The following is a 16,775-nucleotide window of genomic DNA, read 5'->3' as shown; positions in this document are numbered from 1 at the left end:
GAAGATAGAGCTTAATCCTTATATATATATATATATATAGTGTTTACTTAATTATCTTAAATATAATGTAGTTCAGATCTGCCAGAGCTCACGTGAGCTGCAGGTGGCTACTGTCCGTATTGACGGCTCTGTTCTAACCTCCCCTCCCAACTGCAACCGTTACTTTCGCTGACCACCAAGGCGAGGCGCACTTCATCTCGAACAAGATTAATCTCTTCGCTAGTTGCCCTTGGCTCAGAGCGTCAAAAACATCCCGCCTATATTTCTCAGTCTCTCTCTCTCATTTTCTCTCTCTCTCTCGGAGTAAACATGTCGTACGAAGACGTTTCTCGAGACAATAGTCAGAGAAAGAAGAGAAAACGCTGTTTGCTGTTGGGCGTTGCTGTGGTGCTTCTGACAGTTATTGTGTTCGCTGTTGTCCTGGGACTAACCCTGAATCGCGCCACAAACTCCGGTGAAGTTCTTAAGGACACCGTTATTAGCAGGTGTAAGACGTACCTAAAGGAATACGCTAATCTTACAAGGTAAGGGTAGAGCTGAGTAGGTTAAACAAATTTCTGTAACATTTTTAAATATTCAACAGTCACAGAAATAACTCATTTGTACTTTTTAACGTCTCACAAACAAGTGAGTGATTATGATTTATGTCTCTTATATTATGCTGTTTTGAAAACCTAGAGTGGACTCACACTGGTGGTAGGGGTGATTATAGGAACATGGTTTGTAATTTAGCAGTATTGTACAAGTGCATTCCGTGTCTACGAAAAACAGTTTGTTGGTACTGATCTCCAGTGAGTTCAACGGATCATCCCCAAACCCAGTCACACCACCTACGCCAAAGGTTTCTACGTGCGCGTGTACATCGCTGTTTACGGTAGAACGTGCGCGCGCTTGTGGGTAGCTTCTGATGGAAAAAATGCCAACATGGAAGGGACTTTCACTTATTTAAACTTGATTTATTAGTTTTAATCACAAGTCAATCACAGGACTCACGGAAGCCCGTTAGAACCACATTAAAAACGTTTTTATATCAATATTTTGATGTCTCAATATTTTGATATATTAGGATTATTTTAAGATGCATTTATTTATAATATCTCAATCCGAATAGTATTTTATAATATTGAGAAATGTCTAAAAATATCGACTTTGTTTTTTTTTCCCAAAAAATAAGCCAGATAAAGTATTCTATATAAAAAAAAACACTTTATAAATGCATTTTTTCATTTGAGACTGACCCTAGAAATATATGCAATTAACCTTTAAACAAATAAATTCATTTTCACATAAACATTATGATTTATTTATTTGTGAGTAGTATAACATATTTGTGATTTTTGTCAAATTGGGTAATATGACTTACACATATGTATTCTGAGACTAATCTCTCTCCATATCAATCAAACTGTTACCAGAAAACTCACTGCAATCTTGAAGAACATGGTCTCTGGTACACAGTGTTTACACTGTAAGAATTCAAAGCAGTAAAAGCAAATCAAATTTATATACAACCCCTGGCAAATAGTGTGGAATCACCACTCTTGGAGGATGTTCATTTTGTTGTTTACTTTTGTACCAAACATTAAATCACAGATATACAATATTTTTATTTGATTTGATTTTTTAAAATTCCAATGTTCTGTTATTAAACAATAACAAAATGGAAGAAATATAATAGTTTTAGTCAGTCACAATTGTTTTTTTTACTAGTGTTTTTGTTGTTGATGGATTTTGAGAGTTTTTCCATTGACATAAATTACATTAATAGATTTTTCTATTAATGCCAGAGTTATATATTGTCATCCATTTCGTGAGGATAGCGCTATAAAAAGTATTTTGCTGTGTTCTGTAGTGAACACATTGTTTGCTGATATGTCTCCTAGCCGACAGAGTGATGGTGATGGATGGGTACGGTTGGAAAAGACATGAGATTTGAGTAAATGCGCTACTACACAGTGTGAATGTAATTGTCATTGGTGTTCCGACTGCAGTGTGTACCGAAAGCTTGTTAATCCTATTTTAAATATTTTGTGTGTGGTGTAATTTACCCCATGGATGATTTATACAGAATGAGTTGTAGGTTAGCACTGCTGGTAATGCTGTGATTATTATTACACCCCTCAATCCAGAAATCAGAATCAGGGGCCAATGATAAGTCCTCCTCCCATTGTCTAGATCTTAGATCAGTTATGATGTTTGATTTAGACATTATTTTACATGTTTTGGATATTTTTATTGTCTTTGAAATGTATTTTTCCCTTACACTGTTCACAACACAAGACCATCTATAGCACATACTCTATCAATCTGAAGCACCCATTTGTAATGCAAAGAACCCTTTATCAGGCAAAATGTTCTTCGTTTGTTCAGTGTACTGTATAGAACCATTTACTAAAGAACCCTTGTAAATGCATCTTTTTTAAGTGTGCAGATATTTGAGCAGAGTTGGTGAATCAGCTTCAGTGCTGGGCTTGAATCCAAGTGCCAGTTTACTAGCCTTCATTTAAATATTGTTTCCTGGAAGCACACCCTTAAGACCAAGCCTTTTCTTAGTCTTCTGTTCTATTCTTTTCGAACAGTTTTTAAAGCCATATAGAACCCTTTTCTAAAAGGTGATATATAGATCCATCTATAGCCCATTCTCCATCAGTCTGTATCATACTCCATCAGTCTGTGTCATACTCCATCAGTCTGAAACAAAAAAAAAACTTTTAAATCATGCAAAATGTTATTCAAGTGTTCAGAACCATATTATTTACTAAAGAACCCTTGTGGAAACATCAGCTTTGAGAGTGAATCTACTGTAAATCCTGGAGACTGCTTACTGCATAAACGTAAACACACAAATCAAGATACAGACGAGTGTCTGTGGTAATTCAAACAGTGAGTGAAAACCTACGGACAAATTAAAGTTCAGCTATTGTACAAACAAGAGTCATTTTCTCCTCAAACCTGCAACAATTTTCTTGGAAATAGGTTCTATAAAATGCACAGTATATTTTCCTTGTCATGCCATCCTTAACTGGGGCAGCTTTGGTCTAATTTTTAGAGAAGTGGGCTTGGGACTGGAAGGTCGCCAATAAAAACCCACAGGAAAATTGGGGGCCAGTGGAGTGAAGGAGCAATGCTGTATTCCTTCCTCAATCCATGACCTAATCTAACCCCTGCCCACTGCTCCATGTGTTTTTGTGTGTGTGCTCACTGCCCCAGTACACTACTTGCTTTCTTGTGTGTGTGTGTTTGTGTGTGTGGGCTAAAGGCAACATAGACAACTCTTGAGAACAACTGTTCTCACAGCAACCCGAAGGTTTGTATTCATTCAGATGCTCAACATTTTTTAAGGTAGAACGGTAGGTTTGAGTAAGAAGCTGAGTGGACCTTGTTCGTGGTTGAAGTTTAACGTGTCTGCAAGTTTTTATTCACCATTTAAATGACTAGAAAATCTAATTTGTAACATAGGCTGTTTAGTTTTGTAACACTTTCAGTTTGTGTTTACTTTCATGGAACGTTAGTGGCGTAAGTTAGTTCCATATTAAATTAAGTAAATTAAGTAAATCTCTGAGAGCAAAATAAAGTAAATATTACCCACCTGTGGAACAGGAATTGAACAACATCCTCAACCATTCATTCATTCATTATCTGTAACCGCTTTTCCAGTTCAGGGTCGCGGCGGGTCCAGAGCCTATCTGGAATCATCAGGTGCAAGGCGGGAATACACCCTGGAGGGGGTGCCAGTCCTTCACAGGGCAACACCGACACACACACACTCATACCTATATATATATGGTAGCTTTTGAGCCGCCAATCCACCTACCAACCCGGAGGAAAACCCACACGGACACGGGGAGAACACACCAAACTCCTCACAGACAGTCACCCGGAGCGGGAATCGAACCCACAACCTCCAGGTCCCTGGAGCTGTGTGACTGCGACACTACCTGCTGCACCACCGAGAAAAAGCCTGAGCCATTTCAGACCAAGAAATTAATTTATTTCCCATTTATTGAGCCAGGTTTTTGTATAAACACTGGAAAACTAGAAAAAATTATGAGAAACCATTGTCTGAATTTCATAAAATATGTATTAGATTAAAATGACGTAAACTGCCTTTAAATGCAGAGGACAATTACAGTGTACGATGACAAATAGTTACACATAATTGCCAAGGGTGGTATATTGTTAATCATTAACTATTTATATAAAAGCAAACTGCACATACAACAGAAATTAAATCTGTGTAAAAAGAGTAGGTCAGACATCCCCAAACTTCTTGGGAGACTTATTTGGAACATTATATGGAACACTAAGTGGAAAAAAAGAAGAAGTCCCATTGCATTAGACATTAAGGATAAGTTTCATTTAAATTATTATGATAAAGGGAGATCAGTTAGAGGGGTTTCCACGTGCACTGTATAGTTTGCTAATTGTTGTTGTAACACTGGCCTATCCTTTGCCAAAGGTCAAAAGGGAATTTTAATATATAGAAATAAAGTATTGAATATAGTATTTTGTTTATATCGTGCTGCAGTTATAATGACACAAATATTTTTTAAGTCCACAAGTTTGTGAATATACCTTGTATGTAGTGAATCAGCTACTTTAATTGCAAAGATTGTGGATGCAGTTGTTCAGTGGGGCACACTTAAGTGGTATCATCTCCAACAGGGGACACTCTAAAGAATATGCACATGAACTCAGTTCACTATGCTGAATGTCAAACATTAAATAGGTGGGTATAAAGCCCCCCAGCAAAATCACCCATATCTGAAAACAGATTTCCTTGGTTATCATTAAAATATGCTTGTTCTCACTTTTGTTTTGCAGTGTAAATGACTGTGAGAGAATCTGGGGTGCATTTGAGCAGGCCTACTTGGGGAAAGACCCATGTGAAGTTCATCCCGAGGCATATGATCCTCTAATAAACTCAGTTACTGATCATGTCTTCTGTGGTACTGTAAGAACATAACCCACACAATAAAACATATATATATATAAACACAGATACTTTTACAAGCCTATCTTAGGGTCTGTTTTCTGGAAAGAGATTAAGCTTAGCCTCTCCATTCAGAATACAGGAAAAAATAGCACCCAAGAGACAGGAGACACGAGGTATTCCAGCTAAAAATAATACAAGAAATGCGTATAGGGTTATATAGTTATATATATATTCCTATTTTAAGTTCAGTTGCAGATAAACATGAGTATTATTATCTGAGGGCAGTGTGAGGTTTTACTGAGACCTCAAGTGAAATTCAGGTGGAGGCACAGGTGAAATTCCAGGCTCTTTTTCTCAGGAGAAATATCTGAGCATTAGGAGACTTAAGCCAGAGTCAGCACATCCAATTTGACATAAATATTTGACTTAATTCTTTGTTTTTAGTTTTACAGAAACACAATGTATGAAAAATCTAATTTGAATCTTTTATCGTCTTCTCTATGAATATGTAGATGTTGTTCTGGAGCAAAACAAAAACTGTGGTACATGAGTTTACAGACAACAGAGAATGTCTGTTTACCTTGGAGGACACACTTCTTGGATTCCTATTTGATGAATTGACATGGTGCAGCAAAAATAACAGCCAAGGTAGGCCCAAAGTTCAAATCTGTGATTAAAGCAGTGCACAAACAGGAGGGCACCTCAGTGATAATGCCAGTTCCTGCTTGTGCTTTAAGGGAATATATTAGTATGTTAGTATTAAATTAACTAAGATTAAGCTTTAAATACTATTTTATTCTGTTAATATAAACAGAACTTTATTACTTACATTTTATTCTTAATAGTGTTTTACTCTTTCTGATGATGCCTTGCTGAACAGCAAGGAACAAGAATATTTTTGGCTGTTCTTGATTAAGCATAGACAGCTGAAGCTTGTGAAGCTCATTAAAACTGTGGAATTGATGAAAATGAAAGCAATTTTCCCATGTACAGCTGCTTACTTTGGTATGTCATAGTAGAGCAAAGCAAGTGTGAAAAGTGATAAATCATTGCTTATTCTACAAAAATATTCTATCATGGCCTGGACAGACTGGTGGGTACCTCTAGAAAAATAATGATAAAAAACATTCATTCATTGTCTGAAACCACTTATCCAATTCAGGGTCGCGGTGGGTCCAGAGCCTACCTGGAATCATTGGGCGCAAGGCGGGGAAAACACCCTGTAGGGGGCGCCAGTCCTTCACAGGGCAACACAGACACACACCTACGGACACTTTGGAGTCGCCAATATATTCATTCATTCATTCATTCATTATTTGTAACCACTTATCCAATTCAGGGTCGAGATGGGTCCAGAGCCTACCTGGAATCATTGGGCGCAAGGCGGGGAAAACACCCTGTAGGGGGCGCCAGTCCTTCACAGGGCAACACAGACACACACACACATTCACACCTACAGACACTTTTGAGTCCCCAATCCACCTACCAACGTGTGTTTTTTTGGACTGTGGGAGGAAACCGGAGCACCCGGAGGAAATATATATATATATATATATGACTTATATTTTCAGTCGTAGGAACATCATGCTGCTTGCAGATTGTCTTTATATATATATATATAGACAATTTGCAAGCAGCATGATGTTCCTACTGCAAATATAAGTCAGAGGTTTATGGTCTATGGGACTATAGACAACCTCTATGGGCACGGTCACAAGAGGAAATTTGACCCCGGATTGAACAGAAGGATGGGACAAATGGTAGGCAAACATCCAAAGAAAACTTCCAACGAAATAAAACTGAAAAAAGCTGAATGTCAAAGTCAAGGTGCATTAGTACCTGAGCACACCATCTGTGACTTTTTGAATGACAGTGGGTTCCATGGAAGAAGATCCAGAAGGACTTCACTGTTAAAATGCATGTTGACAAGCCACTTGAATGGAAGAATGCGGGAGAATGTTCGTTGGACAGATGAGACAAAACTGCAGCTTTTTGGCAAGTCACATCAGCTCTATGCTCACAGGCAAAAAAAAAAGATCTTGCACAGAAAAGAAAACCATGCCTACTCAGTTAAATCTGGGGGGCTGCTTTGCTGCATCTGTCATGAGGTACCTTGAATCTGTGCGGGGCACAATGAAATCTCAAGACTATTAAGGCATTCAGGAGGGAAATGTACTGAAAAGTGTCAGAAGGCTCTGTCTCAGGCAAAGGTCAGTGTGCCTCCAACAGGATAACAGCCCAAAACACAACTAAAAGCACTCAAGTGGTTAAGAATGAAACACTGGACTAATGTAAAATGGTCTTCTATGAGCTTGAACTGAATCCTATTGAACATAACCAGAAAGAGCTGAAAAATGCAGTCTGTAGAAGACACCCTTCAAACCTGAGCCTTCTAGGAAAATTGGGTCAAATACCTGTTGACCGGTGTTGAATTTTTTTTCATGTGAGGGTACCAAATGTCCATGTCTATAGCAGCTGATCCTTTCTCTACAGGGTCGTGGCTACATCTGTGGTTCTTCCTTTCTAACCTCTGACCAAAAAAATTAAATATGGTTCAAACGTAACAGTTAGTGGCTTGTCTTGATTGCATTCATTAGAAAATTAAACCACTATTGTTTGGTGTAATTTCCTAATTTTGTAGATTCTAATCTGCGCAGTGTCCTCATGTAACTTAAGAGCAATGTTAGTATTTAACCTGTGTGGTCTCAAGGACACTGTCCTTGATAAAATGATCCAGACCTTCAGATGAGACTGAGGTCCCGATACTCTGAGGTCAAAAAAAAAGGTCCTTGGGATTGTTATAATGTCCTCCTAAATGTACCTGGGACAGTTAATCTGCTAGCTTCCTGTTCTATCTGTCTTATCTACATCTTTACCTACATCTTCAACCGCCTGCTATTTTTGTGCAGTGTTCTCACATGTCAGATATACATATGTTTTTTTTTTCTGTAGAAATCTTCACCACAGGTTGTCCTGGGTGGTCAGAATGTGTGAACAACCCAGTTCGCTCTTTCTGGATTCGAGCTTCAGCTAATGTGAGTATGCTCGATTTCAGTTTGATCTATAGCCATGTTAAACTTGACATTGATAATTATTCACTATAATCTGAAAATTGAAGACCCCATGTCCTCAAATGTACCATTTCCATTTAAATGTTCATTACATCTCATTTCTGTATAGAGTAGTGATTTTGTCAAACTTAGCAACTGACCGTAAAATCTTTAAAAAAAAAATACAGCCAACCAATAGTTATGGCAAGAATTAAAACCTCCTACTGCACAGCAAACTGGGTACTCTTATTTCCAGAAAATCTAATCTCAGGACTCGTTTCCTGCAAACCAACTTGTATCCAGACTGTCCAAGTTGTCCTCCACCACAGAAAAGAAAATAGCGAAGCAACAGATCAATGGCATAATGAAATAAAGAAGTAAAAAAGAAAGATAGCAAATGAGTCACAGAAAGCATAATGGTTTAGTCCAGTCACTACTAAATAGCAGCTAGATAAAGTTGGAATGCTTAGCTGCATAGTTAGCTTACGTTAACACTTACTTTAATAGAACAATGTATATCATAATAACAATGGACATGCTCAAGTAAGGGTTCTTCTTCTTGAGTGTAATGCACACACACACACACACACACACACACACACACACATAGATCACATTCCATATCCTAAAACAGGAAACAGTGTGTTATTGATTAGCATTCAAGGTCCAACAGATTTCCCTTTACAACTCTGTGTCAAAGAACCTTTGTCTTAGATACAGTGGAGACACATTACATAGCTCTCCCTGCGGTCAGCAGCCTTGGCAAGAGTGTTGTATGGGTTTAGTTTGTTTTTATCTTTATTTATTTATTTTAAAATCTATTAAACTTTAAAAGCATATTTTATTGAGTTATTTTTGCAATTTCGGATTACTTAATGTGGACATGTCAAACTCGGGAGACGACAAACGGTACAAAAGTAAACACAGACCAAAAGTGCTACAAAACTAAACATCTCAAGTTACATATGTGTTTCTGTGGTAATTCAATCAGTGAATAAAAACTTACAGAAAAGTTATGTTTCAGCCATGTACAAACAATAGCTGTTTTTTCTTTACAAATATTGTTTGCTTTTAAAAGATGCAAAGCTTCTGAATGTAAACAAACCAGAGAGAGCAGCATTTCCTCAGGATCTTATCCATTACCTGTAATATTTAGCAGCTCCCAAATTTCAGCAAAAAACTTGCTGATTTATTTTTTTGTGTCATTACGTCTCTTTACATTTGTTAGCTTTCTCCTTCAAGTGGGTTGAGTGCATCAGTACAGTTTGAAAAGAAGTGCTGGCTTCACATAAAAAGCAGCATGCATTTGCCTTCACACTCCCAGCTTGGTAACATTGCCTAAGAGATTCCCTACAAGTGTCAGAATATCAAAACTAATTTTGTGATTTTAAAAATGTCGTGAGTGTAGAAACCCTAAATTGTTTCATTTTATTCCAGTTTGCAGTCACAGCATGTGGGAATGTGTCTGCAATGCTCAATGGATCCCTGGAATTGCCATTTTCCACTACCGGGTATAATCAAGATCTGCTTACTGTCAAGATAATTATTTTATAATTTTACATAATTAATTTTCTTTAATGACACAAGTACACAATGAACCAGTATATACTCCAGTGTGAACTAGTTAGGGCAGGTCTCCCACATGGGGATAGCCATGTTTAAAATACACCTGGTACAGAATCTTGGATACCTTCAGGCCACATCATGTCAGAAACAATTAGCTTTTTCAAAATTCAAATGGCTTATTGCTCCTTTCAATTAAATATATATCAGTCAACTTGCATGAAAAGTTAAAAGCAATTTTTATTTTCTTTATATAAAGATTAGATGTTATATGAGATTATGTCATTCACTCTAAAGTCCGTGCTTAAAGGCTAAGCACCACTTAATGGACCTCCATGAATATTTCACATTATTGTAGTTACTGACCTATATAAGTATGAATTAAAATGAAAATAGCTGCTTAATTTGCTTTAAAACTGACAATTTTATTAAATTGACGGAAAAACCCGAGCTCGCTACAGAAATTCTTGAACATGACCGTGACGTCACTGGTGGACAACAGCTGAACAACGCCACGGTAAAGACTGTTATGACAGTATCTAGCTAAATAACCAACATTATTCATGACAATAGCCTAGCAATAAGCTAAACTCAAATTTAGAGGTACCGTTATTCTTGTAAATGTGATCGAAGTCGAACTCGAATTGATCCGACACTATAACATTATAACTATCACAGGCAAGACGCCTATTAGAGTTTCCGAACAACGATGGGGGGTGGGGGGGGGCATGGTCTTTTAAACCTTATACCTTGAATTAATAAGAAATAACATGTTTTCTGACTATCAATAAACACAAGTTAGGAACTCAAATTACACTGTATTTATTTGTTTGACACTTTCATAGAGCTGGTGCTTAGCCTTTAAATTCATTATTTTTTCTGATGTCATCAGAAGCAATTATTTGTATATTTCCACATATATTTCACTACACTAAAAAACCTAAACAGCTTTTTTGATGCTAAGCTAAAAAGAGAGTTTAGAAAGTGGTCCAGAACAAAATAATTCTTCATTCTTTTTGGCATTTACTTCAAAAGTGGACGTCTAAAATACTGTGCAGGAAGTTAATGTAAAATAAGGGATTTTAAGGTTATGCCTAAAGTTTGTTTTGTATGAAAACTTTTCCATTGTTTTAACAATAAGGGTCCTTGACTTCATTTACATGTCTGGTTTTTGTTTACATGTTAATGTATTCCCTTTAGTGTATTTGGAAGCATTGAAGTGAAGAATTTGGACCCCAATAAAGTGGATGGTTTGACTGTGTTACTCGTCACCAAAGAAACAGACACGTAAGTTTCCAGCTTTGGCCTGAAATAAAAAGGTTCAACACGGGCTCTTCTTTGTGTTAAAAGATGGCTTTGATGTGTTTTTCTTTCTCCCTTTTTCCTTTTGTAGAGATATTCTGACATATTCTACCAATTATTTTTAATAAACATGAGAAAATAATATATGTGCGATTTTTCCAAAAAATGTAAACAACTAAATATGTATATTAGATTATATTATATTTATCATAGGGCAGCACGATGTGTCCTTAGGTGTGAGTGTGTGAGTGACTGTGTGTGTGTGTGTGTGTGTTGCCCTGTGAAGGACTGGCGCCCCCTCCAGGGTGTGTTCCTGCCTTGCGCCCAATGATTTCAGGAGGGCTATGGACCCACCGCGACCCTGAACTGGATAAGGGTTACAGATAATGAATGAATGAATGTATTTATTATATATTATATTAAATATTTAGACATTTACAGCATTTGGCATCTTGTAATTTTAACCCAGTCTCTGATGTAGGCTTTAAACTTGGAGTCTTTTGCTTGGAGAGGGCAGCTGTGCTACCCATTACTGTTTACTGACAGTTTTGGTTTATCATAAATTTAAAGGTGGTAATTGCAATACTTGTGCAATGCTTTTGAGATAAGATGGAGCCTCCTTTGTGATTTAAGACTAATTAATACAACCTCACTAACGAATTGTTGCAGAATGCCTTTAAATTCAAACAAAGAAATTTCAACATCTAGTGTTAAGCCTTTCCAGAGAAGTAGGGAGTGTCACCATAATGAAATAACTCAACAGTTTAATCAGTGATCAGTTATCAGTGTTACTGAACCTGGAAGAATATGATGGGAGATGGAAACTGCATTTTAACAGTTTACTCAAAGAACTAAAAAGTCAAGACCTTTTATTAATGAAAATGAAGGGAAATAAAGGTGATAACGAATAAAAGAAAACTGAAATAAATAAAATGCTACATCATGGCTTGGGTCTGAGGTCTGCAAAATTGTTCTCTGTAAGTGAGAGGAAATGGGGTATGGCTTCGTTCCATCTGGCGTCTAACAAACTCCAGTAGCAGACTTATAATGGCCAGAAGCAATCAGAAGAAAGAGATATTTTGGCTCCAGATGTCTTTGCAAAATTAGAGCTTTAACCTTATTGGAAGTGTCACAAAATCTGACAGTAAATGCTTTCCCCGTAGCTGTATAAGGATCTCAGGACCAGAGTCTGACCTTGTTCAGTTCTTATCAAGATTTATTTCTGAGTATAAGCTTATCTCTGTCACTGTGTGGGGAAGGAGTTACGGTCATGGCCTGTAGGATCTCAGTTAAACACACAGATTGAATAAAAGCTTCTCAGCATTTCTATAACCATTAATCAGAGAAATTACTGAATGAATCCATTTATTCATTTTCTGTAACCACTTATCCAGTTCAGGGTCATGGTGTGTCAGGAGTCTACCCGGAATCATTGGGCGCAAGGCAGGAACACACCCTGGAGGAGGCACCAGTCCTTCACAGGGCAACACCCTCACATTCACTCACACCTACGGACACTTTTGAGTCACCAATCCACCATTCAACAGGAGGGGGACTTGAACCTACAACCTCCAGGTCCCTATAGCTGCGTGACTGCGACACTACCTGCTGCACCACCGTGCCAGCCCCGTATTATCTAATGATTGAGATTAATCATGAATAAATCTATTGGTTAACACTCAAAGAATAATATGATTAATAAAAGTTATGAAATAACTAAAGTAACAAATTATTATTGTAGTAAATGTAGACAAACTGCCGAATAATGAGCACGTATTTGTTATGAAACCCTCTGATCAGGTAGCCCTCACGCCTGTCACTGCTTCCAACTCCAACTCCAACAGAATCCCTGAAGGGGTCACATGATGGAGATGTCTCAATATAACTACTGTCTTTGGATTTTGCCCTTAAACACGTGGTGGCATGTTTAAATGATTTGTTTTAATCTCTAACTGATTCTCATTTTGACCCTGGAATAATTCTGGTTTGTTTTTTGTTTAACAAAACATTGTATTCTTCACTAAACCGCAGCCAATAAAGTCCAAAAGTCTTGTAGTCCAAAAGTACTTCGGCCAGCAGATAAATTACAGCACAGCCTCTCCCAAGTGCAGTCCATAATAGATAATTATGAGATTTACAATGTGTTAGTAGTGTGACCTCATTTTCAGCACAGATATACTACAAGTGAAAAGACTGACAGACTGGGATTTCACTTCACCCACTGAAATAAACAAGTCTAATAAATCTGCAATGAACATCAGAAAACATGCTTTCATTTTATTTTAGATGTCTCTACTCATTTACGTTGTCTTTTCTTTTTTCGTTACTAGGACCACATGTGCAAACCCTTCATTCCAGACTCTACGAAATACTTTGGATCCAAATATTGCATTAAACTGCAGACAAGTTCCTTAGTGAGTAAAGTGTGATCATGTAGAATATCTGTCATTAAGTCATAAGTAGTGCACTTTTGTGCAGTGTATAATTCTGTACAAACATAAACTTGTTTAAAATTCACAAGAATTGCATAGTTCACAAATGTTTTTGAAAAAAAAAATACATTTTTGGTCCCTCCTCTTCTTTATTCACAGTCTGTTCTTGGCTTAGTTAAAATACAAGCACATCTGGTTAGTAATTGTAATTCATTTAAGGGGGAAAAAAGCGTGATTTTCCAGGCAATGGTAGAAAAAAAAACATAAGTGCATTTCACATTCTGGCCTGTCGATGGCACAAATACGCCATTCACTATTATTGCCACAAACCCATTGTCCGTTGTTGCTGGAAGCTGATTCTGTGGTTAGCATTACTTTAAATTTACACTAAATTAACTTTCTGAGCTCAGTGTCAAATTAAAAAAAAAAAAAGACATTGTTTCAGTGCTCTCCCATCAAACTTGTTGTATTATACAAGAGCGCCTTTTGAAACATGTTTTAAAACACAACAGACTGTGTCTGAGGAAGGGTTGCTAGTGTAAAGATGGTTTTGTAAGCCATAAAACAAATGTAATAGTGTTCAAAATAAAGGTAATTATGTATGGCACATTGATGCCCTCTACAGGCCAGAATAGGTAATGTGATTTGCTTTTCCCTGTTATTACTTGAGAGAACATCTGAGACGTTTTACTCAAATTAATTATATTAATATCTTGGGATAATAATCCACCTCCATAATAAGAGGTGTTCTAGTCCTAAGGAGAGGATCTTTGGGACTGAAGACAATCTGCATATTTTTAAGGATCAAATATCTGTTACATTAGGCCCCTCCCGGTCACTTAGCACAATGCTAGTTCAGAGAGTATTTTAGCTAACATAATTAGACAGTCCAAGCATGCTGAAGTTTTCAGTTACATTATGTTAGCAACAGTTTGAAAATACTATTAAGACAATAGTGTTGACTGTTAAAATATAAGATTTCTTAAGTGCTATGCTAGCACCAAAAAGCAGTGACATACCTTTGCTTTATTCAATTTTTGTTGAAAGGTTTTTCAAAGTGTGATTGTTTTGATTGAAGGAATTTAGTTTGAAGGCACACGTTGAGCTCTGCCTATGATTAGGGTTACTAGAAGTAGAGAGGAAATCTTGAGTAGTAGACAGGGAATGTGATTTATTCGTACATGCATACTGAGTACTCACACAATTGCTGTTTTTGGTGATTTAATGTATTTGTGGGCAAATAATAATTAGCTTCAGGTATACTTGTTTCCCATATGAGTGTTTTGATTAGTACTGAATATAATTGTGTTTTCTTGAATTATAGTGGCAAAGTGGAAAACTGCATTTCAAATCTCGACATCCCCTGCAATGACTGCTTTTGAAACGCTGCTGAGAAGTGTCACAGCTGAGCAGCATTTGTAAAAGGAAACTGTTCATCTTTGTTTAGGATTCTTTTGCCTGGTCTTCTTTGATTCTTGAATGTTGCCTGTCATTCGAATGTTAAATTCTAGTCATTCACTGAGAGACAGTTAAGACAACAGCTAGATGTCTTAAAATATAACAGATTTTCTTTTTATGAGTCAATCAATTGGTGAGTAGTATGACCGATGAGTGATGATTGCATGGCAATATCAGAAAAAAAGTATCAGCAGTTTTAATTCTTCCTTCTTCAGTGCAAATCCGAATAATAGTAAGTGCATGTAGATCTATCTGAATTAACCAGAATTTAGAGTATTAACTAAGCCATCAAACAAGAGACTACTTAACATTTGTCGATTTGCAGCCAAACAGCCAGTAGCACTCCTACACCAGCAATTTCAGATCGGTTTTATTACTTGCCTTAATTTTACACTTACACAATAGTGTCTCTGTGTATGCTGACTTCCTACAGCATGATTATTTCTGAAATACTAACACATAAGGGTAAATAGCATAAGTCAATTGTAATAACAGATAGGTCAGAGTTTATTGATAATATCTCTGTGAAGTGAATCTCATGGAATTAAGATAAATTTACTTTATTATCTCAGATAAAATTAATGAGGGGACTACCATGTTTAAAATAGATTTAGTACAGAATCGCTGATACATGGGGCTACTGTGTGTCAGTATAATGTGGAAATGCTGCAGGTTTCTCACTGCACTGGGTATTGTCTAATCATGTAGTCACTTGGCTAAGATTAGATGAGTGTTTATGTGTTTACAAACTGAAATCATGTTCAGTTAATATATTGTTTTGTTAATGGGCTTTCATATTATTTGAAAGCCTCTACTGTGTCAGTAGGCTACTGGAAAATCTTGCAGCAGATTCTGATTGAGCTGTGCCTATCAAGAGTTTATACTGAACTTCTTTACTCCACCAAGTCTATGTAGCCCTAAGCTACCTCTAATGTTTTTAATCCACACACAAGTCACTTATTTAGCTGATGTGTTTGCATTTATCCATTATAAAACATTGCAATTTTTCTGCCGGTTATGTGTTAGCTTAAGATTTTTTACTTTACAGCATTTTTACTTTATAAATGTGATCAATTCAATGTGTTTGTAACAATCCATTAGTGTGAACTGCTTAATCTGTGAAATAAGAGGATTTATTTGTCTTCCTAAAGCCAGCAAATTGGACATGGCAAGATTCACAAGTACTGTGCCAAAATCAAAGACCTCTTCTTTTATTTAATGTCCAGGTAAAATCATTGTGGTCATTAAGCACTTAATTTCCTTCTTACTTGATAAAAATAGAAGGGAATTAAGAAATTAAACAAAGAAGCTGCTGGTGTTTAGAGAGCAATGAACTGGTCACCTTGAGGTCAGATTCTTTGGGGGATTACTTGAAAAATAGAAAATACTAACAACTCAATTTTTTTACACCTAACAATACAGAGGTGTAAAAAATAACTTTACACATTTCTTGAAGAACAGAAATCAGAAAAAAGGAGGTGGACACATTAAATATTGGGATGTGTGATTTTATATTTAGACTTATTTTACCTAAAATGTTTAGAGTTTAACTTAAGAGTTGTTGGATGGAGCTCATTTTGTACAAAGATACTGTGATGATAGATTGTCAGCCATTGTATGTATATGAGAACCCCATGAGACCTTTGAAAATACTTTACTGTAAATTTCACAGCGCTGTAATTAAGAGGGCTGCATACCCAAGAGGAACACACCTATGTTAGCTTTCTTTTTTTTATTGCCCATTGTAATATGGAATTGTGTTTGATCATTTTGCTTTCGTTAATGTGCCATTAAGAACCCTGACTTATGTGAACCCTGGCTTTATTAATATATTTGTCTGTATTCAGGGCAACTTGTCAATAAACTATAACATTTTGCATATGGCAATATATTACAAAACAGTCATTCATTCATTGTCTGTAAGCGTTTATCCAGTTCAGGGTCACGGTGGGTCTGAAGCCTACCTGGAATCATTGGACACAAGGCAGGAACACACCCTGGAGGGGGCACCAGTCCTTCACAGGGAGACACACA

At 36.8% G+C, this 16,775-nt stretch overlaps 1 protein-coding gene across 1 annotated transcript; it reads left to right on the top strand.

Moving 5' to 3' along the window:
• Window positions 1-230: 230 nt before the first annotated feature.
• On the top strand, window positions 231-16,620 carry LOC136709181 (ADP-ribosyl cyclase/cyclic ADP-ribose hydrolase 1-like). Its single transcript, XM_066684246.1, has 8 exons — window positions 231-524; window positions 4,825-4,954; window positions 5,449-5,584; window positions 7,889-7,971; window positions 9,424-9,497; window positions 10,750-10,836; window positions 13,182-13,265; window positions 14,608-16,620. The coding sequence occupies exons 1-8, from the start codon at window positions 310-312 to the stop codon at window positions 14,663-14,665; spliced, it is 867 nt and encodes a 288-aa protein (XP_066540343.1). The 5' UTR covers window positions 231-309; the 3' UTR covers window positions 14,666-16,620.
• Window positions 16,621-16,775: the final 155 nt, after the last annotated feature.

Source organism: Hoplias malabaricus, chromosome 1 (assembly GCF_029633855.1).
Source record: "Hoplias malabaricus isolate fHopMal1 chromosome 1, fHopMal1.hap1, whole genome shotgun sequence".
In the NCBI taxonomy this organism is placed as follows: Eukaryota; Metazoa; Chordata; class Actinopteri; order Characiformes; family Erythrinidae; genus Hoplias; species Hoplias malabaricus.
This window is presented reverse-complemented; position numbering and strand designations above follow the sequence as displayed.

Bases quoted from the DNA above. Each gene is read 5' to 3' on its own strand.
- LOC136709181 (XM_066684246.1), top strand. From the start codon at position 310: ATGTCGTACGAAGACGTTTCTCGAGACAATAGTCAGAGAAAGAAGAGA. The intron at 525-4,824 runs GTAAGGGTAGAG...TTTGTTTTGCAG, and splicing joins GAATACGCTAATCTTACAAG to TGTAAATGACTGTGAGAGAA. The intron at 10,837-13,181 runs GTAAGTTTCCAG...TTTCGTTACTAG, and splicing joins GTCACCAAAGAAACAGACAC to GACCACATGTGCAAACCCTT.